This window comes from Augochlora pura, chromosome 1 (genome assembly GCF_028453695.1).
Source record: "Augochlora pura isolate Apur16 chromosome 1, APUR_v2.2.1, whole genome shotgun sequence".
Lineage (NCBI taxonomy): Eukaryota > Metazoa > Arthropoda > Insecta > Hymenoptera > Halictidae > Augochlora > Augochlora pura.
The window spans coordinates 13778031-13800335 of NC_135772.1; the positions used below are offsets into that span (position 1 = coordinate 13778031).

Here is a 22305-nt window from a genome sequence, read left to right on the forward strand (position 1 = left end):
AGACCCGACTCGGTCGTACGTAGTCTCGAAAAGCTTGCGTAGAATGCAGCCGAACGCGCGCAGCTCGGTCGAGCTGCGTCGAATCGCATCCCATGCGAGAAATCCTATTTCCTACCATCAATTTTAAAGCTAATCGTTTTCTCGTCAAGAAACATCTATTTCCGCTCAACTAATACCCCGTTGGGAAAATTTTTAGAATCGTCGAAAAGGAATCTGTGGTTCGTTTCCAAGAAATGATGCAACGGTACGATTCTTTACTCGTGAAAACATTGAAAACCGATTTCCTTGACGACTACAGAATGGAGGAGAGACGTCATTTCGTACAGGATGGGTCACCTAACGCGCGAGAAAGAAGCTTTTTTTATTGTTATTTATGGTACAATTAAATATCCGAAGAGGAGTAAAAAAATACGTACTTAATTCTAAAACAGGAAGTGTTACGCCATTTTGATGCCATTTTTGAACGTTCCTCATAACACGGTGTGATTTTCACATACATAGGATCAACAGCCCAATCCCAAAACGATCAGTTTATCATAGATCAATTTCCAACAAAGAATTCATTCATTTGCACAGTTTTTTCAAAGAAAGAGCTTCTAAGAGGACAACAATGGACGTTCACCTACCATTTTCTCTTACAACTTCACCTCTCCGACGTTCTGTTAGAAAAAGTCAAGTCGCGATCGTCTACCCCTTCGATCGGAAACCTCCGGAAAGATTCTCGGCTGGCTGTTATACTGATTGCGAGATTGACTAACAGAAGAATAAATAATATTTTGAGAACTCTCGCTTGAAGAGAAACAGTGCCAGTTCCTCTAGCGTTAAGCAATCAACTGTCACAGATCACCTAACACTATCGCCCGTCCCCGAAACGCGTTACTCTAGCGATAGAAATTCGATCAATTTTGACTCGATGCTCAGTTCCTAATTAATTCGGGACGTGCTCGGTGTACGGTGTCGAGGCGGCCATCTTGACGAAACTCCTGAATCGTCACTCGAGTTCATTGCCCGGCCTACTTGGAGCCCCTTCACTCCTCGCCGTTGATCCTCTTCTGCACGTGGCCGATGTATCTGGCGAAACCCTCGCTCGCGTGTTTCAACAACGTCAACCCCAGCCGGAACTTGATTTCAGCAACCTTCTTCACGAACCCGAAGAGGCTGAAACCGTCCTGCTCTTCCGGCGTCTTCGTAGTCATGTCGATCCACTCGACGTTGCTCTGCTCCGTGGTCTTCGGGCTCTCCGTCGAGTTGTTGTCGCTATCGACGTCCGAGGAAGGCGACGAAGAGACCGCTGAATCGGTGACCTCCTTCGACGACGTCGAGGAACTTATCGAATCCTGGCTGGAAACTTCGACACTAGCCTCGGTGGACGTCTGAGCAACCGATTTCACCTTCTCCTCCTCCTCCTTCTGTCGCCTCTTCTTGGCCTCGATGTCCTTCGATATTTCGGTCTCCTTCCTTCTGGTCTTCCCGCCCTCTTCGCCAGGCAACGCCAAGTCGATGATGTTCAGGATCTCGTTGCTCAGGTCTTCTTCCTTCTCTTCCTCTTCCAATTCTCTCTTCGAGGGGATCACTTGGATCACCGAGTCCCTCCTCGCTCTCGATCGAGGACTTTCGATCGGTGTGGCATCGACTGCATCGTCCACGGACCTCTTCGTCTTCAAAGATCTAGGTCCGTGCTCCACGGCCACCGCAGTCGGCGTGATCTCCACCTCTTCGTAAGCCTCCTCGGGCCTAGATGTTTGCACCTGCCCGTAGCTTTGAACCGGACTGTTAAAGTTGTAGTTCTGATTGATGTCAGGATCGAACTTGAGCGGCCCACTCTCTGTAGGCTCGTAGCTGGTTAGCTTCCCCGTGGTCGGCTGAGCAGGAGCCTTTTCTTCGTACGACGGATACTCTTTCGGCACGTTCCCCACGACGAACTGTCGATTGACTGGCTCTGGGGGTGCTTGCCCACCCGTATACTCCGTGTGTTTCGGTCGATCGTAATAGTTCGGAGTGCTACCTGCGTCTGGATATCTATAATCCGTGTTCCGATACTTCAAACCCGAGGCAGTGTTCTCTGGCCTGAACATAGGCGACGAGGTATACCTCTGGTCGTACTTCTTGGTCGTCTGCGAGTCGTAGCTTCCGTCGTAGTGCTGGTACTGATAGTAGTTGTCGTAGTCCTTCGCGCCAGGGTACTTGTTGTCGTCGTTGGTCGTCATGCCTTGGAAAACCTTCGACAAAACTTCCTCCTCGCTCTGCCCGTAGTTTCCTCCGTACTCGTCCAAATTGTACTTGTACTTCGGCTCAACCTCGTAGTTTCGCCGAGCAATGGTTCCGCCGAATGGATAGAGGAAGTAGGACGCCAGACCCAACCCGAGTCCCACCAGAGACATCATTCCGAAGCTGGGCATCACCTCGCGGCTGAGGAAGTTGTAGATCTGCGTGGAGATGGGCTTCTGAACCTGCTTCTTCTTCGTCTTGGTGCTGTTAACGGAGAGTTTCGTCTCGGGCGCGATCTTCGACTCCTGGATCCCGTTCTCGGCGGCTGGATCCAGCGTGACAAGCTCGATCTCGGTCGAACTGGACGTCAACGGACCGATCGTGGTGGTGGTGGTCGAAGTGGACGGTTTCCTTCTTCGGCTCTTGTTCTTCTTCCTCTTCGTGCTGTGCCTCGGCCTCTTGGTAGTAGACGACACTGTCGTGGCTGCCGACGTCGACGTCTCCGAGTCGGTGTTTATCTTCGTTAACTCGGGACTGAAGTCGAACTTCAGGTCTATTTGAGAATTGCTCAACGCATCCTTCTCTTCGTCGTCTTCTTGCGTCTGCTTTTTATCCTTCTCGATCTTCTCTATCTTCAAAACAGGTGCGTTCACTTTGATGGGTTCGATCTCGATCTTAGTGTCCTCCACAGGCTTCCTCAGCTCCACCTTCAGCACGTTGCTCTTGGTGCCGACGGGTTTTAACTTAGTGAAGATCTCTGCAGGCTTGCCAGTGCTTGAAATCGTCTTCGTGGTCGTCGTCGGTTCCGGACTGCTCGTTGAGGAGACAGATGCCAACGTCGTGGTCTTCTGTGTGTCCATCAGAACGGAAGCTTTGATCTTCGTCACGAACATCGGCTTCTCAGTGGTATCCGACTTGCTCTTGGCAACTGTGATCATCTGGACAGGCCTGAAAGTGACCTTCTCGATCTTGGCTGACGAAGCGGTGTCATTTTTGTGAACGTCCGGCTTCATCGTGGTCCTCCTAGTTACAGGTTTCGGCCGGGTCTGTTGATTAGGCCTAGAGGATTTCAGGATCGGTGGTTTGGATAGTATAGTTGTCTTGGATGTAGCGGTCTTAGGTTTCGGTGTCGTCCTGACGGTTTGGATCTTCTTAGTGACGCTGACAGTTGTTTCCTTATTTTCTAAACTGCTAACAGTCGTTTGAAGAGGCTTCGGTGTTGTCTGAGGCTCCGAAGGCTTCTCCGTCTTCTGATCTGACTTCTTCGTAGCCAGAAGAACGACCTTCTTGGTACTGGGTGGTTCTTCCGTGGCCATCATGGTTGAAACAGGCATAGTTACCTTCTCTATCACCCTTTCCGTCATGTCTATCCTCTCCGTCACTGTCGTCGGCCTCATCGTCGTCCTGTCGCTCTCTGTGGTCCCCTTCGCCTTCTTGTCTACTTCGACAGTTTTGATCGTGGTTGACGGAGGATTCAGCAAAATCCACGTGGAAATGCCACCGGTGGTCGTCGGATGATTTTTGTACGCGGTCATCAAACGCGTCGAGCTCAGCTCTTTCTCAAGTTCCTCTTCCGTGATCGCCATCGCGTGGCCAGGATGGCTGGACTCGAAGAAGCTGAACTTTGAGTTCACCGGCCTTCCAAAGCCTATGTTCACTGTCATGTCTTTCGACGGCGCATCGTCTTTGTCGGGTGGCTTCTGAACATTCGGGTTCTTCTTTACGACTTTGCCGGCAGTTTTTTCCTCTTCGGGACTGGTCACGTTGAGCAGCTGGGTAGCCACGGTCCTCAGAGACTGGTCCATGTACTGCAGATCCTTCAGGTGGCGTTGACTGTCATTCTGCGGCACACTGAAATGATGTTTTTGTTAATTAAACGCTCGCTCGAACGGGTGGACTTGTAGTTTTAAGCTTTGCACTTCGAGAATATACATGGATGCTTGTTTACTAGAGACCAGAAGCTATTTGTTGTTCCTTACCTTTTAGTTTGTGTCAACGTGTCAAAAGGATTTTATTCTACCCTATTTTATTTTGGCTAGTATTTGAATGACTAAACTACTGGATTGTACGCAACATATCGATTTACTACATTAACTGCATAGTCCAAGAGCTACGTAAAAATTAATTTTTATTTTAGATTGTACGAATCAGTTAACAGTAATACAGTATGTTTAATCATTATGTGATTTACCATTATCCAAATCATGAATGAAGTGAAGTACAGTTATGGTTGGAATCAAGTAAGCGGTACGTAAAACTGATAACATATAAACAATGTTCGAAGAATTATTGGATTTAAAATCCTTCAATCTATTTCTCTTTTGCGAAATTAAAATATAGCTACTTTGTTCAATCAAATCTCGAATTATAGAAACAATTTTTATCTTAATAGAAGATAGAATTATTGTCTGAAAGGGGAGAAAAATTTCTATATGAAATGGATAAAGTACTTTTGCAGGTGCATTAGTTCTCTGATTTCGTACCATTGTTCTCGTTCGCATCAAAAATTCAATTGTTTAATCGAGGAAATAACAAGTTTCTTGAATCTAATTCTTCTAATAGTATTGTTACAAGTATAATACTTATTAACGTGTACCGCAACTATGGGTGAAGGTCACTGCCCTTTTAATAGCACAATACCAGAATAATATTAGCCAAGCATCTACATATTCATTACATGAATAAGGAAAACAGTAGATATATTCAGAATATGAATAGGAAAGATAGTATTATATTCATAATATGAATATGTTGATCCTAGTATGGTCTCGTTCGAGCTGTTGAATGGGCAACGACCTTAATTTGTGTTCAACAGATTTTTATCCTCGTTACAGCATATTTGTTATCCTCTCACATAAAAAGTCTTGTTAAATAACTCTATACTATGCAATAATCAAGCGTTGTGTAATTCATAATCTAATAATTCTTGACACTGATTTAATGACAAAATATTTGCTAATGTAAAATTATTAAAAGAGAACGCCACCTTAAAATATAAAAATGGAACGTTTATTACAAGTATGGAATAGTAAGTACAATTTTCTAATAACATATTTATGGATCAATATTATGTGTGTTATACACTTTATCTTCATCATAGTTTCAAATATAGGATTTCAAATCAAAATATCGTCTTCTATCACTAACAATTGAATTCTATAAAATTAACTTCTGTGCTAGGTTTTTTATTAGCACGTATTAAACGTGACACCATCTCTAGACACGGGACATTTGGGAATACAGGAATGTTAACCCTCATCCGTCTTTCTGTCGAATCGATACAATTTCCTTGGATGCTCAGTAAATTAGTATCTTTTGCATACTGTTTTATTTATTCAGAACGAAACACGTAATTTCAATTTAAACTTATCTTAACTATCCTCTGGTTTCCGTTTCTAGAGAAAAAAAATGTATGAAGTTAATTATTACAGTTCCATAAAAACCGATTCAGATGTAGCAATAAAAAACGGATGAGAGAAAACGTACTTAACAGATCACAGTGCTACAAGTAAATTATAACTTCGCTGGTGGCTATGAAGGAAAAAAATGCAAATTTATTCGTTCGAATGGTTTATTTGAATTACAATTCACTGGCACAAACGCTAGCAATGCCCTAGAACGACGTTAAGATTAAATTAAATAAGACTGTAATAACGTAAATTAAAAAGGTACCAACGACAGCATTACAATACACGAACTCGTTTAGATTCGTTATAATACTGTTCCTCTCGTGTCTAGTCCTCTGCTAACAGTTAATCGCAAAACCGTACAAGGTGAAGTTGGTAACTTTAAGACTAAGTCCGGCGAGGTCAAATTGTGTATACTCTGAAATTGAATTTCTTATCGGTTAAGGCCGATCTCGGTCGGAAATAAATAATATCTGAAAGAAATAATATTTAACAAACAGTAACATCTAGGAATAAATTACTTCCGCGCGCTCCGGTGCTGCCAATAGCAGAGCCCGAAGCTCGCGACGTTTCCCTCGCGTTGCCTCGATTCGGTGTCCGCTCGTTAAAACTCCAAGAAAATACAAGCGGGGACAACAATATGGCCTGCAGAAAGAGAAACAAAAACCCCTATTCACCGGCGATACTGATGTAGATCTATCGACGCTACAACTCATCTCCTAATGTACATCGTCCGACATCTTTACCCCTACAATAAGCTGATCTAACAACCGTACACTCTAAGCAAACTTCCTGCCCATGTTTCGAAGAATCGCTTCGGACCTTCATCGAGTAAAAACTAATCGTCGCGGCAGACCCTGTCTTGCTCATCTCTTTCTCTTCTTCTTTCTACTTTTCCACTCGTTCAGCCTGCCATATTTCTCCATGGACTGTCTAATGAGATCTTCGACGTTGTGCCAGAAGCCAACAGCGTCGTTATTAGACCGACGGAAGCCGAAAGAGCTAGGGAACAGCCAAGGGAAAGCGAAGGTGACCATGCCGAGAATACCAGCTGCTAGAGCAGTGAACGGGGCGGCGGCTACGCTGAAGAACCCGTAGTGCAGGGGATTCACGTACGTGAAGTAGGCGAACACGGATGCTATCGACTCCATGATGCCGGTAGGGGACAAGTCTAAGTCGTCGTCGTCGTCGTCGGCCTGACTAGACGCTGGAGAGGAGGTGGCAGTCAAGCTGGAGGGCGCAACCGAAGAAGATTCAGAGCTCTGAACGATCGGCGACTCGCCTTCCGGTTCGACTACAGACTGGACACCGGGGTCATTGCTAACCTCGTCAGCTGCCCCGACATCTGGGGAAGCGTCGAAAGTGTCTGGATCATTTGTCAACTCGTTTGTCTGTTCGGGGGATTCTACCGGAGCTTCTTCGCTGACTGGACTAAAATCTTGGATACTGATGTGAGTACCCTGATAGACCTGAACGTTGGAACCGTCGACATCTTCGGGTAAGGAAGTCACTGGGTCTTTTAAGGGACCATAGGTCTCCTGAGGTTCGGTCTGGTAAACAGGGCCGGAATCGTACTTGTCGACTGGTTCGTAACTCTGATGGACCTGATCCAGAGGCGAAACCGTGGACTTGTACGTGTTCGAGTTGAACACGTGGGAATTTATGATGATGTTCAGGTCGGTGCAACCGTCCTTGCTTTGAACAGTGTTATTGATTCGGGTATATGAGTTTATGAGGATCGTCGGACATCTTTGATCGTAAGTCACCACTGGAGGTTGGGGTTCAGCTTGATCAGCTACTTTGGTCTCCTCTTCGTAGGAAGTGAAACCTATGTGAACGTTGGGACCCGGTTTCTGGGTAGTGGAGGAAGGAGCTAACTGCGTTGGACCAGCCGACGAAGTATAAGGTTCTATTACTGAAGACGCTAACGATACAGGACCACCGGTGCTCCCAGGCCTTCTGGTCGCAACTATTGTTTTGTTGGGCTTCCTCGAATTGCTGTTTGTCACATGAATGACATTGACGTGACTGATCTGACTCTGAGCACTGCTGTGTGTTTTGTTTTTGATCGACACATTCCCTAACCAACCGGAAGGCTTCTCAGTCGTATAAACCGGCTGAGGGCCGGGAGTGTTGACCAGAACAGGTCTGAAACTCTGAACAGTGATCGGCTTCAAAGGTTTATTCGGCTGCAGGTTCTGATAGACAGAATCGAAGACAACGCTGACTGGATTGTTCGCCTCGTTGCTCTCCAGGACATGGCTACCATTGGACATGAAGGCCGGGATTTTCAACCAGTGAACGATCTCTTGAAGGTCGGGACTCGTAACAGGTACGAGATGATTAACGTTGCTGGTCACCTGAGGGTCCGGCTGTTTCACCGTATCCTCGGGCTTCGGGTCCTCCACGAACGAAGTATACTTATCATAATTCTGATAGTCGTTCGCAGTTTGGAGAGCCCCGTTCGGCCAGTTCTTCCAATGCAAAGGATGGGAAGAGTTGTTTTTATTGCGAATTTTCGTGCCTAGCTTGCTCGGGCCCTTTTTGTTCTGGCTCGAATGCGGCCGGACTTTGATTCTGTTCTTCGAACTCAAAGGCTTCCGATTCGAGTGACGGATCGAAGCCCGAGGAGGCGATACCGGGTTCGCAGACTGGACAGTCGAAACCACGCGATCGCCGGCTTTCGAGGACAGTTTCCCGGCATTCTGCTGAGTCAACATGTCGGTGATCTTCCTGATAGCCGCGACGTGATCGAACTCGGTCACCGGATCGACCTCGACGCGACTCAAAACCGAAACCTCAGTCACTCGGTCCGAGAATCCCGGATCGCGGGCCGAGGTCAGAGCTTTCGGTGAATTATTGAAACCGATTTCTGTCCTTCTCGGCGATCCACTGTCCCCTGTGGAACCATCGAAATGCAGAACATTCGAACCCAAGGATCGAATCTGATCGAGACCATGATCGGACTTTAAAGTGAGATTGCGCAAAACAGGCGAGCCCTTAGTCGGTCGGTAGAAGTGTCTCAATCGCGGTAAACCGCTTCGATCCTCGTTGTCGAATATCTTCGACATTCGTTGATTAGATCTAATCGGTTTCTCCGAGCTTTTTCTACCACCCGGGATAGAATCGTTTAGGCGAATTTTTGATTCTTCGGTACCGAGCGACGTCGCCGGATTGAATTGGTTTCTGGTCGATCGACGAATTAACAGTTCCGTCGATTTGTCGACACTTACCTCGGGAACGGTGGAAGAATGATTAACGTTATCGCGATAGAAATTAATGTATGGAACTCTACTACTTCCGGAATTCCAAGTGTACCTGCTATCTTGATTATTCGCCGGAGTACTGGTGGGTTTCCATTGATCGACGATCGGTTTCGCAGTTTGCGAAGATTCACCTGGAAAATCGAAGAGAATTAATTTGAATTATTTCAAGTTATATTATATAAAATATTATTATGTTAGTTATATATATATATATATGACAAGGTCTCAAAACTTAACAATACAAAAAATAAAATTTTCAAATATTCAATACTATTGGATCATTGTTGACGTTATGTTATCAAAATTAAAACTAAATTATTACGCTAATATATTCAGTATTTTTTTCAGTATTTATTTTCTTTATTATTTATAGACCTTAAATTGTCAATTTTTATTTCACTGAATGAATTGTACTGATTCTATGACCGGATATTATTGGACATGATTACGAAGAAACGCGATCGATGATTAACCTGAAAAATTGCGAGACGAATAATTCCCGACGAAAAAAAAAGGAAAGTTCCTGTTTGTGAAATTGAATTTTGCAACGTTGTGTAAGTAGAATCGAAATCGAAGCAGGCGTAACCGACGCGACAATAGTTCCGCTTAGAACATTACAAGTTTCGTTAACGTGCAATCTGCATTCGATTCGACTCGTATAATCACATACTTCGCCCAGGGTATAGTCTATGACATGATAAATGTGTGGAAATTGTAATCGACGGAAAACAGTTGCTTCAAGGAAGCATACTTTTACTTTATGGCAAAGAGTTATTATTGTAGAAATACAAGTTTCGATGATTATCAAATTCCGATTATTGGGGCTAGGATCATAATTTGTAATTTGGAAATTGAAGAGATCGGTAATTTAATTACCTTGCACGGTAATTTAGAAATGTAGAATGCCAGTGGTTTAAACAGAAAATGTTTAAAGTTTGACAATTTGAGCACACAAGAGCATTATATGCTAAGAAAGTAATCGTAAACAGTTTGATAGATCGAAGTTTTCGAGAATTTCAACTTGACTTTTTTGAAACTCGGAACCTTATAAATCTAAGAACTTCAAGAATTCAGAAGCTTGATAAATTGCAGAATTTACTGAGTGATTTTAGAAATCATAAACTTGACAGCTTGGATCTTTTAAGTTCCCAAACAGTGGGATAGAAACACTTTGCGATCGAAACTATTTTAATAATCACATTTTTAACAATTTCTTTCAATACATACCAATATAATAATGTAAAAAGCGCTTTAATCCTTTGCACTCGACGGCTCTTGAGACATTTAAAATTTATAATAAATCAATTTTAAAAGACGCTACTCCAGAGCTCTCGAGTGCGAAAGAGTGTTGAATATAACACAAAGCGCTACAGTAATACAAGAAACAAATAATAAAACTTCCCGAAGCGCCTACAAACCTGTCATAACCAAGAATAAATCATTTTCAACGACCCCTAATTTTCTTTATTTAGCTTTCGAACGGAGATCATTGACCAAAACAAACACCGAAGAATCTGAAACATCGCTCATCCTCTCCGTTCACACCGATTTCCGCAATTTAGCACGCTCAAGGGGGAAATCATCAGCATAGATTGCAAAGCGCTGCGGTTGATTAGAGACTAATTCCAATCCTCGAATCAAGACTTTCGCGGAAATCGACAGGATTCGCATGAACCCAGTCGCGACCGAGGGAACGCAGCCCCACCCCGGCAACCGCCCCTTCTCTTCTTTTTCGTTATTGCAACCGTTTCCTCGATCGCGCTTCTTTTCAAACACTGGTTTGATCGAGAGTCAGGTTCTCATCGACGTTTTTCTTTTTTCTTTTCTTTTTTTTGGTCTAATGGAATCACATTTTGCATCCGCGAGAAATCGCAAAAAAAGCTTACCGGTCTTCTGCGGCCTGGCTCCACCCGAACCACACAGCAGCAGGACCACCATGATCTTCAGCATGTTCTTCCTCATTTTGACACTGCAACAGAAAGCGAGAAAACTTTTGAAGCTGTTTCTTTTTCGACTGCTTAACGAGCTACGGTTCCCTGTCAGCTAAAAACCCGTTTCTTTGAAGGCTTCTTTAAATTTCTGAAGGTTTTAAAAATTTATTTATATGTTTACCTTTTTACAGGCTAAAGAACCCTTTTAACACATTCCGTGCCACGTGTACCACTGGCGGTACACGCTTATGTGTCTATTTAATGCTTCAAAAGAATATTTTACGACAAGTTAGAATCGAAGAAATAAATATAATAATTATATAGAAATAGTTATATTGGCAATAATTAATAAATACACATAATGTATTGATTTATAAAGCGTCGATGAATGAAAAGTTGACTAAATACAGCTCGGCACGGAACGTGTTAAATGGTTATGTGAATGGTTATGTGAATGGTTATGTGAATGGTTATGTATATAATCTGGAGGAAAAGAAAGAAAAGCGTAAACCATTACATATTATCACATTTAATAGCTAGTACAGAGTAATTCATAAATCGGCTCAGGGTGCACTCGAAGATGTCAAGCTGTTCTTTAAGATTATTTACCATCTTAGACACGCGTGTGATGCAACTTTTAGAGCCCAATAAGGTTCTGTTATAACCGATGCAGAAAAGTTCCGTGACACGTAAATTCCTAGTGGAAACCTTAAGCTTTATCATCTGGAGAAAAGGTGGGCAATCCATTATATGATTGAGAATTTTATAGATAAATAAGTAAGGGTTCTCTTTTGTCTTAGCTGTGAGAAAAATACGAGATAGGTTTTCCAATTCGATATGATACAAATATTAAAAATTTATATTGCATTGTTTCAAGTTTGTCTTAAAATTATTGTGTACATAAATCAGTACCCCTTCCGCGCTTCAAAATGCAAAGTATTAGCCATTTTTAATAATTATGTGTGCGTTACTCGAACGAAGACGTTATTGAAGACGTTACTCTGAAAACAACGTTTGGAGATTCAAAGTTAAACCTATTGCAGAGCACGAATTAACAGCTTTAAATTAATGTTTTGGTTAACTCCCGAAATACAGTTTAGCTAAGAGAATATAACCTATAATATTAATATCGTTGATCATCGATGACTTTATTTTCGGTTTTAGATATTGAGCATGACTGTAATTTGTATTTTTGTACTATTTGATTTATGCAATTGGTTTGTACTTTCACTGTTTCGTAATGTAGATACGACACCATTCAAGTAAGAAAGTAGATCTGATTTTCAGTATGTTCTCAGCAAGCTGAAATGATTTAATCAAATATGGTCAAAATGGGATCGCAAAAATTACTTTTGAACTTTAATAGCAACACTTAGTCAATTCTTGCGTAAAAAAATTTCGACCACGATACATGTAAAAGTAATTCGATATTCCGACAATAAACAAACCTGCTTTTTCTTGATAATATCGGGTAAATAAAAATGTAAGTTTTAATTTTTTGACAAGTGTGAATATAACCTACTGTCAATGCTACATGCAACTCGAAAGAAACAAATAATGCAAATATTAACATTTTTGATTATTTTCGTATGTGGATAGATTTCAACTCGCATGTTTAACTTTCAAAAGAATTTGAAATAAGTTTGGAAAAATTGTTGCATTAGAAACTTTATAATGTTATCTGAATATGCTACTATACTATAATCACTGGTACAACTTTTTCCAATTAGAGCAGGAAGAATCCTCAATTTTTATATTTTTCGTGCTCGATGTATCAAAATCTAGAAGAATTGAAAAAAATCTGAAATACCCGAGGTTCAAAGTTTCGGATCGAAACGGTCTTCCTAACTGAATCGATCCTGAAATTGATCGTTCCCGGAAGGAATTTCCCTGACGGTATCTAGTCGTCACAAAATTCGCCATAAAAGTTTAGTATCGTGAATCTATTTGACCCAGAAATCCAAGCTCCATTTAAATTTTAAATTTACATGATCAATGACAGATCAGAACGAAACAACTAAAATACCGCGTGTGAAAAGAACCAAGGTTGTATAAATGTCCGAAAATTCTTCCGCTCCGAACGACGGAAGAAGTGACGCAATCGTCGACGGGGACGGTTCGCAAGAATTTTCAAGAGCAACCACGAGACGAATGTTTTATCGTCGATTTGCGAACGAAGGTCTCGATCGAGGCGATCGTTCGTATTCGATTCCCATACGGCGATCGCTCGGACGGCGACGCAGGTCGCATAAATATGGGAAAATTTGCGGCCGTTTGGCGAAACCTTGTACAGTTCGAACCGTCCAGGAAGACGGGATTAACCTGAGCCTTCGACGCATTCGAATAGATCCCTTATTAGGTCCGAAATTCTCTATTCATTGCGTATAAAAGTCTCCACGTACTATACTTCTAATCACCTGTCCCTTTTAGCATACGTTTCCTTCCTCTCTAAATAATAATATCTTTAATAATAAATTAATAAATTAGGTACAAATCGATTACCGCACCTCACGGCCAATTAATTGCAGCTTTATTTTATTTTACTTAATGTCACTTTACTTTGTTATTTCTTTATCTTACACCGACTTTTGACCAATGTTACACGAAATCAAATTTTTTTATTATTAACACGTTGAATGCCACGCCCATTTTACAGGAATTGTCCGTGGCGCCACGATGAATTTTCTATTATGCGATACATATAATGTCCAAATATTATCTGCAGTAGACATATTATATTGTATTATATTTTTTTATTATTATCATCGTTGATGTAGCGGTGTAACTACATTAAAAATTATAAGTATTGTCATTTGTTTAAATTATATATATTTTCATCAATCTGAGCGCGCCGGTCACCGGTGGCCCCCATGGCGTCACTGCCAAGTTCAGTGCCGGTCACCGGTGACCCCCGTGGCATTCAACGCGTTAAGCAGTAAATTTACATTGGACTGTGTTCCTGTTACATAAATTTAACAAACTAAGTCTATAAAAAAATATAGTTCAAGAAATACTTTGGAACAACTGTGCTTGAAAAGTATACGAATAAATGTGCGAGTTGGTGATACCAAAAAGTTAAACATTATTTTACGAAACGCCTCTGCCGTGTTTCCTAAAACGTTCGAAGACATTGTCGCCACGATTCCATGAAAATTCGATGCCCAAGGGCAATGGTAGGCCTTGACCGTGGACCGGCGCTCGGGTGCGGAAAGAAACATTTCCGTTTAACGGCGATTAACCCACGCGCCGTAAAACCGTTCGAATCTGAATAAACGTAGTAAAATCGTCGTTCCTTCGGCTGTTTCTTCGCTTCCCTTTTTTTCTCCCCGTGCCGTTGCATTTTTTAGTCGTTGATAATTGTGTCCAGTAACGGTACCGGGTATCGGTCTTTTAAGTCCTCGGTTTGCATGTAGCCGACGTGAGCGGCACCGGCAGCGGCACCGGCAGCGGCCACGGGGTCGACCGTCGTGTCAGAAGACATTGTACGTATGTATATACGTATAGTATATTGCACAAGTCCGATGCGTTTGACCCGTGTATCATTTCTAGGTGTACCGTTAGAATGTTTAATATGTCTCGCAAATGACAGCGCCGTTTGAACGATCGCCCGATGAAAACCGCCGGCATTCTTTCGTCACGGTGTTTTCTCGCGGCGGACCATTTCCAGCGAATTTCGCGACTTTATCGTTCGGCTCGGTTCGCTTGTCTTCAGGGTCAACGCGTTTTCGAGGCTCTCGTATTATCGCAGACGTTCGACTATTATTCTTCGAATTCGGGAATGGGGAAGAATGGATATTGTTGAAGATTTTTTAAAAAACTTGGCGATAATAAAGATAAAGAGCTGAGTACATTTTCGGTGTGATTTTTCTATGGTGAATAGTAAGTGATAGTTTAATAAACTTTTTGTCAAAGCGTAAGTAAAATGTAAGAGGTTTGGAAGTTTTGAAAAGGTAAGGAAAATAATGCGATATTTGAAGAGATTAGACATCTTCGTTGAAGACACAATTAGAGAAATGAAAAGGACAATTACGATTTTTTAAGGAACTGTTTAACCCTTTATACTCGACGCCATTTTCCCTGTAAATCTAATAAATTTTCTATCACATGATATTTCCATTTTATATGAGAAAGAGCATTTCATGCATATAAAATTGACTCTTGTAATTTACACAAGAATTACACTTTTAACAATTTTTTAAAGCTAAGCTTTGATAATAGAAAAATTTCTTGGAACGTGATAGAACAATTCTAGTGGTGTCTCTAGTGGAAAAGGTTAATATAAACAAAAATGATGGACAATGTTCAAGGAGTATTGTAATCGATTTTTGAAGAAAAAAAGAAGATGTATGAAGTCATAATAGCTGGGCCAACCCTTGTTACGTCAGATTAGCGATACAGGTGCGAAGGTACAGCTATTATGAAGTAAAACAGATCATAGCAATCAAAGAAAGATGACTTCAACTGGTCTTCTAGATTCGTCTAATGTCTTCCAGAAAGTTGCTCCCCTGTTTCACCGGTATATACGTTGCGAATGCTTAAGAGGTAATAAACCTTTAAGAAAATAATAATTATACGGAAAAAACTTCTGGCATAAGAAGCTCCTTTAACATCTCCTACAATTCCTAATAAAATTCAGTTCAGTGAAACACGTTGCAACAAAACTGAATTTTTAGAGCAAGACTCCCGTCATCCACAATCTAATCATCGCCCTGAAGCCGCGATTATTTTACCGGTAACGACAGAAAATACAAAAAGCGCGCTGATAAGAAGGATATTGAAATGACAACGATATAGCGGGCAAGGCAACGAATACAGGAAACCGTGAACTTTCCATACACTTCTCCAGTCGATAGATTCATCTATCGATTTTCGATTAATCACTTTTCACTGGCCCCTCGTGTTTCTCCATAAACTTTCAAGACGCAGGAAATCAGCCTACAAACCATCGCAGTTCTCTACACCGCTTCGAATAAACGAGGAGAACATGGTCAAAGTGGATAGAGAAAAATCTCATAGAATTTCTCCGGAATCGTCGTAATCGCGGGAATGGCAGAGAGACTCTTACCTGGATGGAGCGCTCAAGGGCTACGTTGAAACCGCATTTAATCACCGGACACACGGATAACGAACGCGACAGATGAAACAAGAAAATTGACCGGGTGTCTACCGAAAGCACGACGCGAAATTATACTAATTGATCAACGTAAGTGAATCGATAGGAGACAATGCTGCAAAACGGAATAAGGAAACTGGTGAACGAAATATCGCGTGATCGATCGAGTTTGAGGCGCGGCGACGAACTGGATGAACGCGAAACAGAACCGCGAGTGTCGTCTAGGTGGACGATCTTTCGACAATGGTGCACGGCTGACTGAGTCCTCGCCGTGAACGTCGGAGAAGGCTGGCCGCGTGCACGCAGCTGGCCACCGGGTAATCTAGGAAGGTGGAGGAGAGCCGCCTCATGCACGAGTCATCGGGAACCCGTTACTCTGTTGGATACGAACGAGATCTGCTCGGGTTGAATAACCTTCGCGCGATGCCGGGCTTATGCTAAAGCGTGTATAATCGTGACTACCTTGGCCGATCGCCGGGGAACTGGGTGAACCTGGGCACAACCACCGGCGAGGATGGCCCAACGGACGCGTCCACAGGGCGCCAGGCATTTCCTCGGTTCAACGCAAACGACCAGCCCGAATGAACCCGTCGCGTCGAACGCTGCGCGACTCGACCACGCGCGTTTTTACGACCGCGGTGAATTCTTCGACTCGTTTCAGGAAAATCTTGCCGCCTTTTTCTAACGAATCCGGTGGTAATGGCTTCTTCTAGCTATAGCAGAGACGCGATGGCATCTAATTCAGAAATTATTATACAAGGGCAATTATTTTCGGTAAGAGAATTGTCTGGATTCTTATTTTACATTTTACCGCATAACATGTGTGTAAATGGTTTTTAATATCAAGAAAACGGGGAATGTTATACGATATCGTGTGCTTGCAATGATATCCAACGTAAAGAAAACGTGGAAGCGCACCTTTGGAATTGTCAGCGATTCCAGCAGGTTAAGAACAACTTTAGATACGAGGATGTGACATTTTTTTAACTAATTTAAGAAACATCGCAGATTAGATTAAATGTGCAATGGACTGTTTTAATAGATTAGGGATCATTTTAGTGACTTTCGTCTTGCGAGAACTGTTTGATTCGTCCGAGAAACAAAATACCCTGTTTTAGAGGAAATCATGGAAATAATAGCTTCTTCACTGAAAGGTAAACATTAGTTGTAAACTAACAACTACCTATCTCAGTAGGATTAGAATCATTTTATAAGAACGACTAATTTCGAGGGGAGAATTCTTTAGTTTCTTAACTCTCGTTCGCCCCTAATTTTCTCATTCTTTCAAATAAAATTCCTACAATGACAGTAAATCAATGACATATTATTAATAATATATTATTACTATATGTTATTTAGTATTAATATTATTATTTAGCATTACTATTTATCACATCAGTTTAAATTGAAAACCAATTATAAAACTATTTATTTGCGATTAGTGACAGTTATTGACAATTGCAATTATGTCGAATTAACAGAAGGATCGAACCAGGTTTGCTTCGATGATAAATATTAAAAATAGTGTTCTTCTACTTTTAACAAAGAAAGTGAATCTACACTGTGCCGAGATAATTGCTGCTGGTATATCATATTCGAATAATTGTTATAGTTCTATTGTAACATGGAAAAAGATTTGATTATCTTTCTTGCATTCTAAAAATTTTTATATTGCTAACGGAAGAGCTTTAGAGCTTGTTTTATAAGATGGTATCATTTTCTTACAGATCTTTGGGGTTACATAAGATCATGCAGCGATGGCAAACGAAAAAAAAGGTCAAATTGATAGACAATTGAACAAATCTGGAAAATGTGCACACGTTTCCTAGTGCGATCAGGAAATTCGTGATCGTGAGGAAACTTTCTCGAACCGCCGGTCTCGGTGAAATAAAATATTATTTCAGAGAACGAAGTCGATTTTATTGGCTGTAAAGCAAATCAGCTGGCAGTCGTTCGAAGTAAATCAAATGAGAGAGAAATACAGGAAAGGCGTATTACCTGGCATCAAGTATTTGTCTGCGTCGAACAATTTCGAAAAGATATGTTAGACACAGAAATTCTCGTAACTTAGAAACGCATGTAGCGATAAAATAAATTATCAAGAGCCGTTAACAATTTAAGGGGTGAGAATTTCGTAACGGCTCGAAAAACAGACAACTTTTGTGAAAGTTGTGATTTTGTGCTCGATTTTAGCATGTTATGTAAGATAATATTATATCATAATCGTCATTAATTACACTCCAATATCTAAACATTAACGAAAGAATTTTGTAATCGCCTGAAAACACACAGAATAGCAATATTGCAGGCACGATGTGCTATCAACTTTTGTTGCAGAACTTTTGCGACTACTACTTTCGAGACGTTTAACAAGTTTGTATAATCAAAAAGTATAGTCAAAAAGTAAACAGCGCTAAATATAACCATCCACACAGACGTAAGGAACGCCGAATACCGTACACTTCCTCGAATACACTTTCAGAAACAGTCAAATTATACGTCCTAGGAAGCGTAAGAAGAGTCATTCATTACTTATTCACGCGCAAAACTGTCCCGAGGTATTTTAATTCGATCGTATATTCTCGCGGTTTAACAAGAAATTGGCAGCTAGTAGTCTCGTGGAATGGAATTCAAGAAATTTCATGTCGATCCGTGTAGAATTTTTCTGTTATTTCTGAGAATATTTTCTGTAACCCGGAAGATTATTCAAAGAAGACCTAAAATCTAAGATCGCGAGAAATGGATCGTGATTCCCTTTACGATCACGGGATCGACGAGGAAACCGGTTCCGAGTGTACCTTCTTTGCGATAGGGATCATCGAACAAGTACAAACACAGTGTTAGATACGTCGAAGCCTGTTGCTGTGTACCAGTGATCCACTTCCGTTTCAATAATACGAAACGGGGGTGTAGGTGGAACGTGTTCGATCAATACAATATAAAATTCAGCTGCTTTGGAACGTTGATCGCCCACTCGATGACTATAAAGACTCGATAAAATTATTGAATGAATTTATTTAACAATAGATTAGGAGGTTCGAATTTCTTAATATGAATAATTGTGATACGTATAATTTCTAAAACCAGATTAGTTACTAGTTACCAGATTTAAAGTATTCAAATTTCATAATTACACCTTTCAGATTACATAATTATTAAAAAGTTACATGTTCGAAGTTTCAGTATTACATATAAAATATATAAAATTTATAGAAACGAAGGCATCTATACAATTTCCAGGCAAGTGCATCGTATCCGTGCTCGTTAGCGTAATTTACAATAGTTTTACGCGGCATTGACACTGTTGCGTTAAACGATGAAAAAGAGAAGGACATCCGCAGAGAAACTTGTTTCGTACGAGCGAAGAAGGTGTACGAGATCGGTCGGCCGAAACGCATGTGGTCATAGAAATCGCGTGAATGTGGCGAAGTGGAGGCGGACAGTCGCTTCCGGCACTCCGGCAACCCGTACGCAAACCTGTCCGGCAGACATGGAAATCCGCTAATTATCTATTTCGACGTTAACGACGCAGAAAAATGATCTGACAAACGACGTTCGCGCTTAGCTCCCGCTTCTATAAATTATTTCGCGGTAGGAAACCCAGTTTATTTCTGCACCTTTACCGTTATTTATGCGACTGGCTGCTGCGATTTACTTTGAAGATGCGTTTAATGTGTTCAGGAAACAACAGTTGCGTTATCACGTGCATTGAATGGTAATAATGTGAATAGAATTTCCATTGTACGATGTTACATCTACCATTTTATACCACTCACACGAATATCAATTAACAATAAATGTTTATTCATTTCCCTAACGCTAACATTTACTCATTTATTTCATTTATTATGCAATAGATCTGCTTACACAACAAAACAACCGAGGTGTTAAATTTCACGACTTCCGAAGTGTTTAATCGCAATAGTTTGGAACATACAAACAACTTTTACATACTGTTACGTGAGAAGGCAAATAGTTAAACTTCAGATTATAACATTAATTAATTTATCATATTTTTGAATCGATATGAATAGGCAAACACGTGTCCGATAAAATTTTTGTTAAAAAAGACGCGGCTACAACTACGTATTTATCGAATCAGGTCTTGCTAATAAGGAGAACGATAAATTCGAAGATTGCAGCCATGAATAATTCAGAATTAGCCATTCAGATACATTTCCATGAAGTCGAAGAAAATGTTAGTTATACATGGCCAATAGTGTGTGCAAGGGTGAAAAAAAGTGGCTGGCAGGAACCACCACCACCACCACCCGGAAGATGTACATACGTACGATATAATAGGCGAACGTGCTTACCGTCCCAGAATCGTAGTCAAACGTGGCTCTATGTGGGACATAGCGGCACTTCTTACGGCTATGGATACCTTTCCCATCTGTTGGCAAACGATGCCTATCGACGTTACTGTCGCCAGACCATTTCCATGCGTGTGCACCGCCTGGAAAAAAAAAAGAATACGCATTAAGCTAGACGTTTCTCTCCACCGAGGAGACTTATTAACTCTTATCAGAGCGTCTCGAACTAATTTAATTGCGATCGTTTGTAACGAAACACGTGGAACGTCGTCGTTTCGCGAATATTTATTCGACAGTGCACAGTTGAGCGAACCGCTAATTATGCCATCGAAATTCTTCTACACTCCCATCTCTTCTGTTTTCACTAAATAATTATTTTCTATAAATAAAACCTATGCTTTCTAATGCTGAAAAAAGAAGTTTTGAAACATTGTGTAAATAATTAATATAGAAATTCCAAAATGACAGGAGTAAATTCTTCTAATGCAATGGAGACTCCGAATGTTCATTTTTAGAATATTCTGATAATTATTGAATTATTTAGATGCATTATCGTTTAGTAAAAAACTTCAATGGAATTTTTAAAAAATAAAACGTTTTCATATAAGGATATTACAAAAATAAACTTTCGAGTAAGAGATATAAAATTATACATATTTTAAAAAATTATCTCAAGTATGTTGTGAACTAGACGAAAATTCTAGTCGAAGAGATGGCTCTTAAATTTGTTAAAAAGAAGCTGTTTTCTTTTTAAAACTTCATCTGAAGAAGCAAGTAATTTACATATATTTTAGTGATATCTAATTATCCGAACGATCAGGAATATTATACACGCGAACTACGTTATTTCATGCGTGAAAACTCGACGCCTCAATCTACTCTGTATCATTACCTTGTAAACAAATTACATATGCATTTTCATCACTTTGTTATTTCCGTTTTCGTCGTTTAGGCAATTTTTCGAGTCTGAGCAAAAAGTAGCTGCGTTAATGGCTACATTAATGTCTATGTTAATGACTGCATTAGTATTTGTAATCTCAACGAATGTTAAAACAAATATCTAAGAAATTACGAGCTATAAAACTTAATTACAATGTGTGCAATGTCTTTCTACTATAAGCGAAGGAGTTACTGGTATTGGCATTCACTGATACTCACTGCCATGATCTGCAATATTATTTCATTGTCCTAATTAAACATGAAACCTGTATTATAACTCTTCTTGACAATCTCGGAAGAAAGAAAGTAAGTATACACGCTATCGCGTGTTGTAGTGAAGTTTTTCTGCAGACCATTAATTTTGAAGATAAATAAAACAGACATCGAGAAAATTAGTGCGTTAAACACGTCTCGCTCTCTTTAAACATCATGCAAATGTTCGTATTGTTACATCAAAATAAATCATCGTAATTATATGAGTGTACCATCTTTTTTCGAAATAAAGACTGACAATAACGAGAATTGCTTAATAATTGATCAAATGAAAAAGAAATTAAAATTTTTTTAACTGTATCAGACCATTCGTACGAAAAGTAAACCATATTATAAAATCTTATAAATATAGAAATATAGAAAAATTCTCGTCTTTCACATTACGATGTATATTTTCGTTCCCCATAGAAAAATGGGAAAATAGAGCAAACGGTAAATTGTATGTGACTCAGACATAAATGTATTTCAGTATTGATGATTAGAGGCTGAAAGATTCTCATGTCGTTAATCGACGACACGACAGGCTAATTATTAAGAGACGTTAACCGCATCCGTGAAACTTCGGTATTAGTAGGATGGAAAGCGTTAATGAAGGATAACATTGCAAAAAGAAAGATCAGTCAATGAAAGATCATTTACCCAAATAAGAAAACTGTACCTGTACAATAACAAGCATTTTGTAATAGAAAATATTAAGCTCTACTAAATGGCATCGACCATTCTGTAGAATATTATGTACGTAGGATAATAAAATATACCGTAATGGATAAAACCAAAAAAGGTGACAGACAAATATCTTAAAATTATTCGATGTGCATATATTAACATTTTGTAATAATACTGTCTTATTTTGGT

At 40.5% G+C, this 22305-nt stretch overlaps 1 protein-coding gene across 2 annotated transcripts; it reads right to left on the reverse strand.

Moving 5' to 3' along the window:
- Window positions 1-20345, reverse strand: LOC144470943 (uncharacterized). 2 transcript variants are annotated; one of them, XM_078182548.1, is made up of 4 exons: window positions 20242-20345; window positions 10768-10850; window positions 8934-9012; window positions 1-4059 (listed from the first exon to the last, which is right to left on the reverse strand). In XM_078182548.1, exons 1-4 carry the CDS (start codon window positions 20316-20318, stop codon window positions 1029-1031), a joined length of 3270 nt encoding a protein of 1089 aa, XP_078038674.1. In that variant the 5' UTR covers window positions 20319-20345; the 3' UTR covers window positions 1-1028. The 2 variants fall into 2 exon arrangements, with proteins under 2 accessions (XP_078038674.1, XP_078038685.1); XM_078182559.1 differs by lacking the exon at window positions 20242-20345 and adding an exon at window positions 15878-15969.
- Between the last annotated feature and the right edge of the window lie 1960 nt (window positions 20346-22305).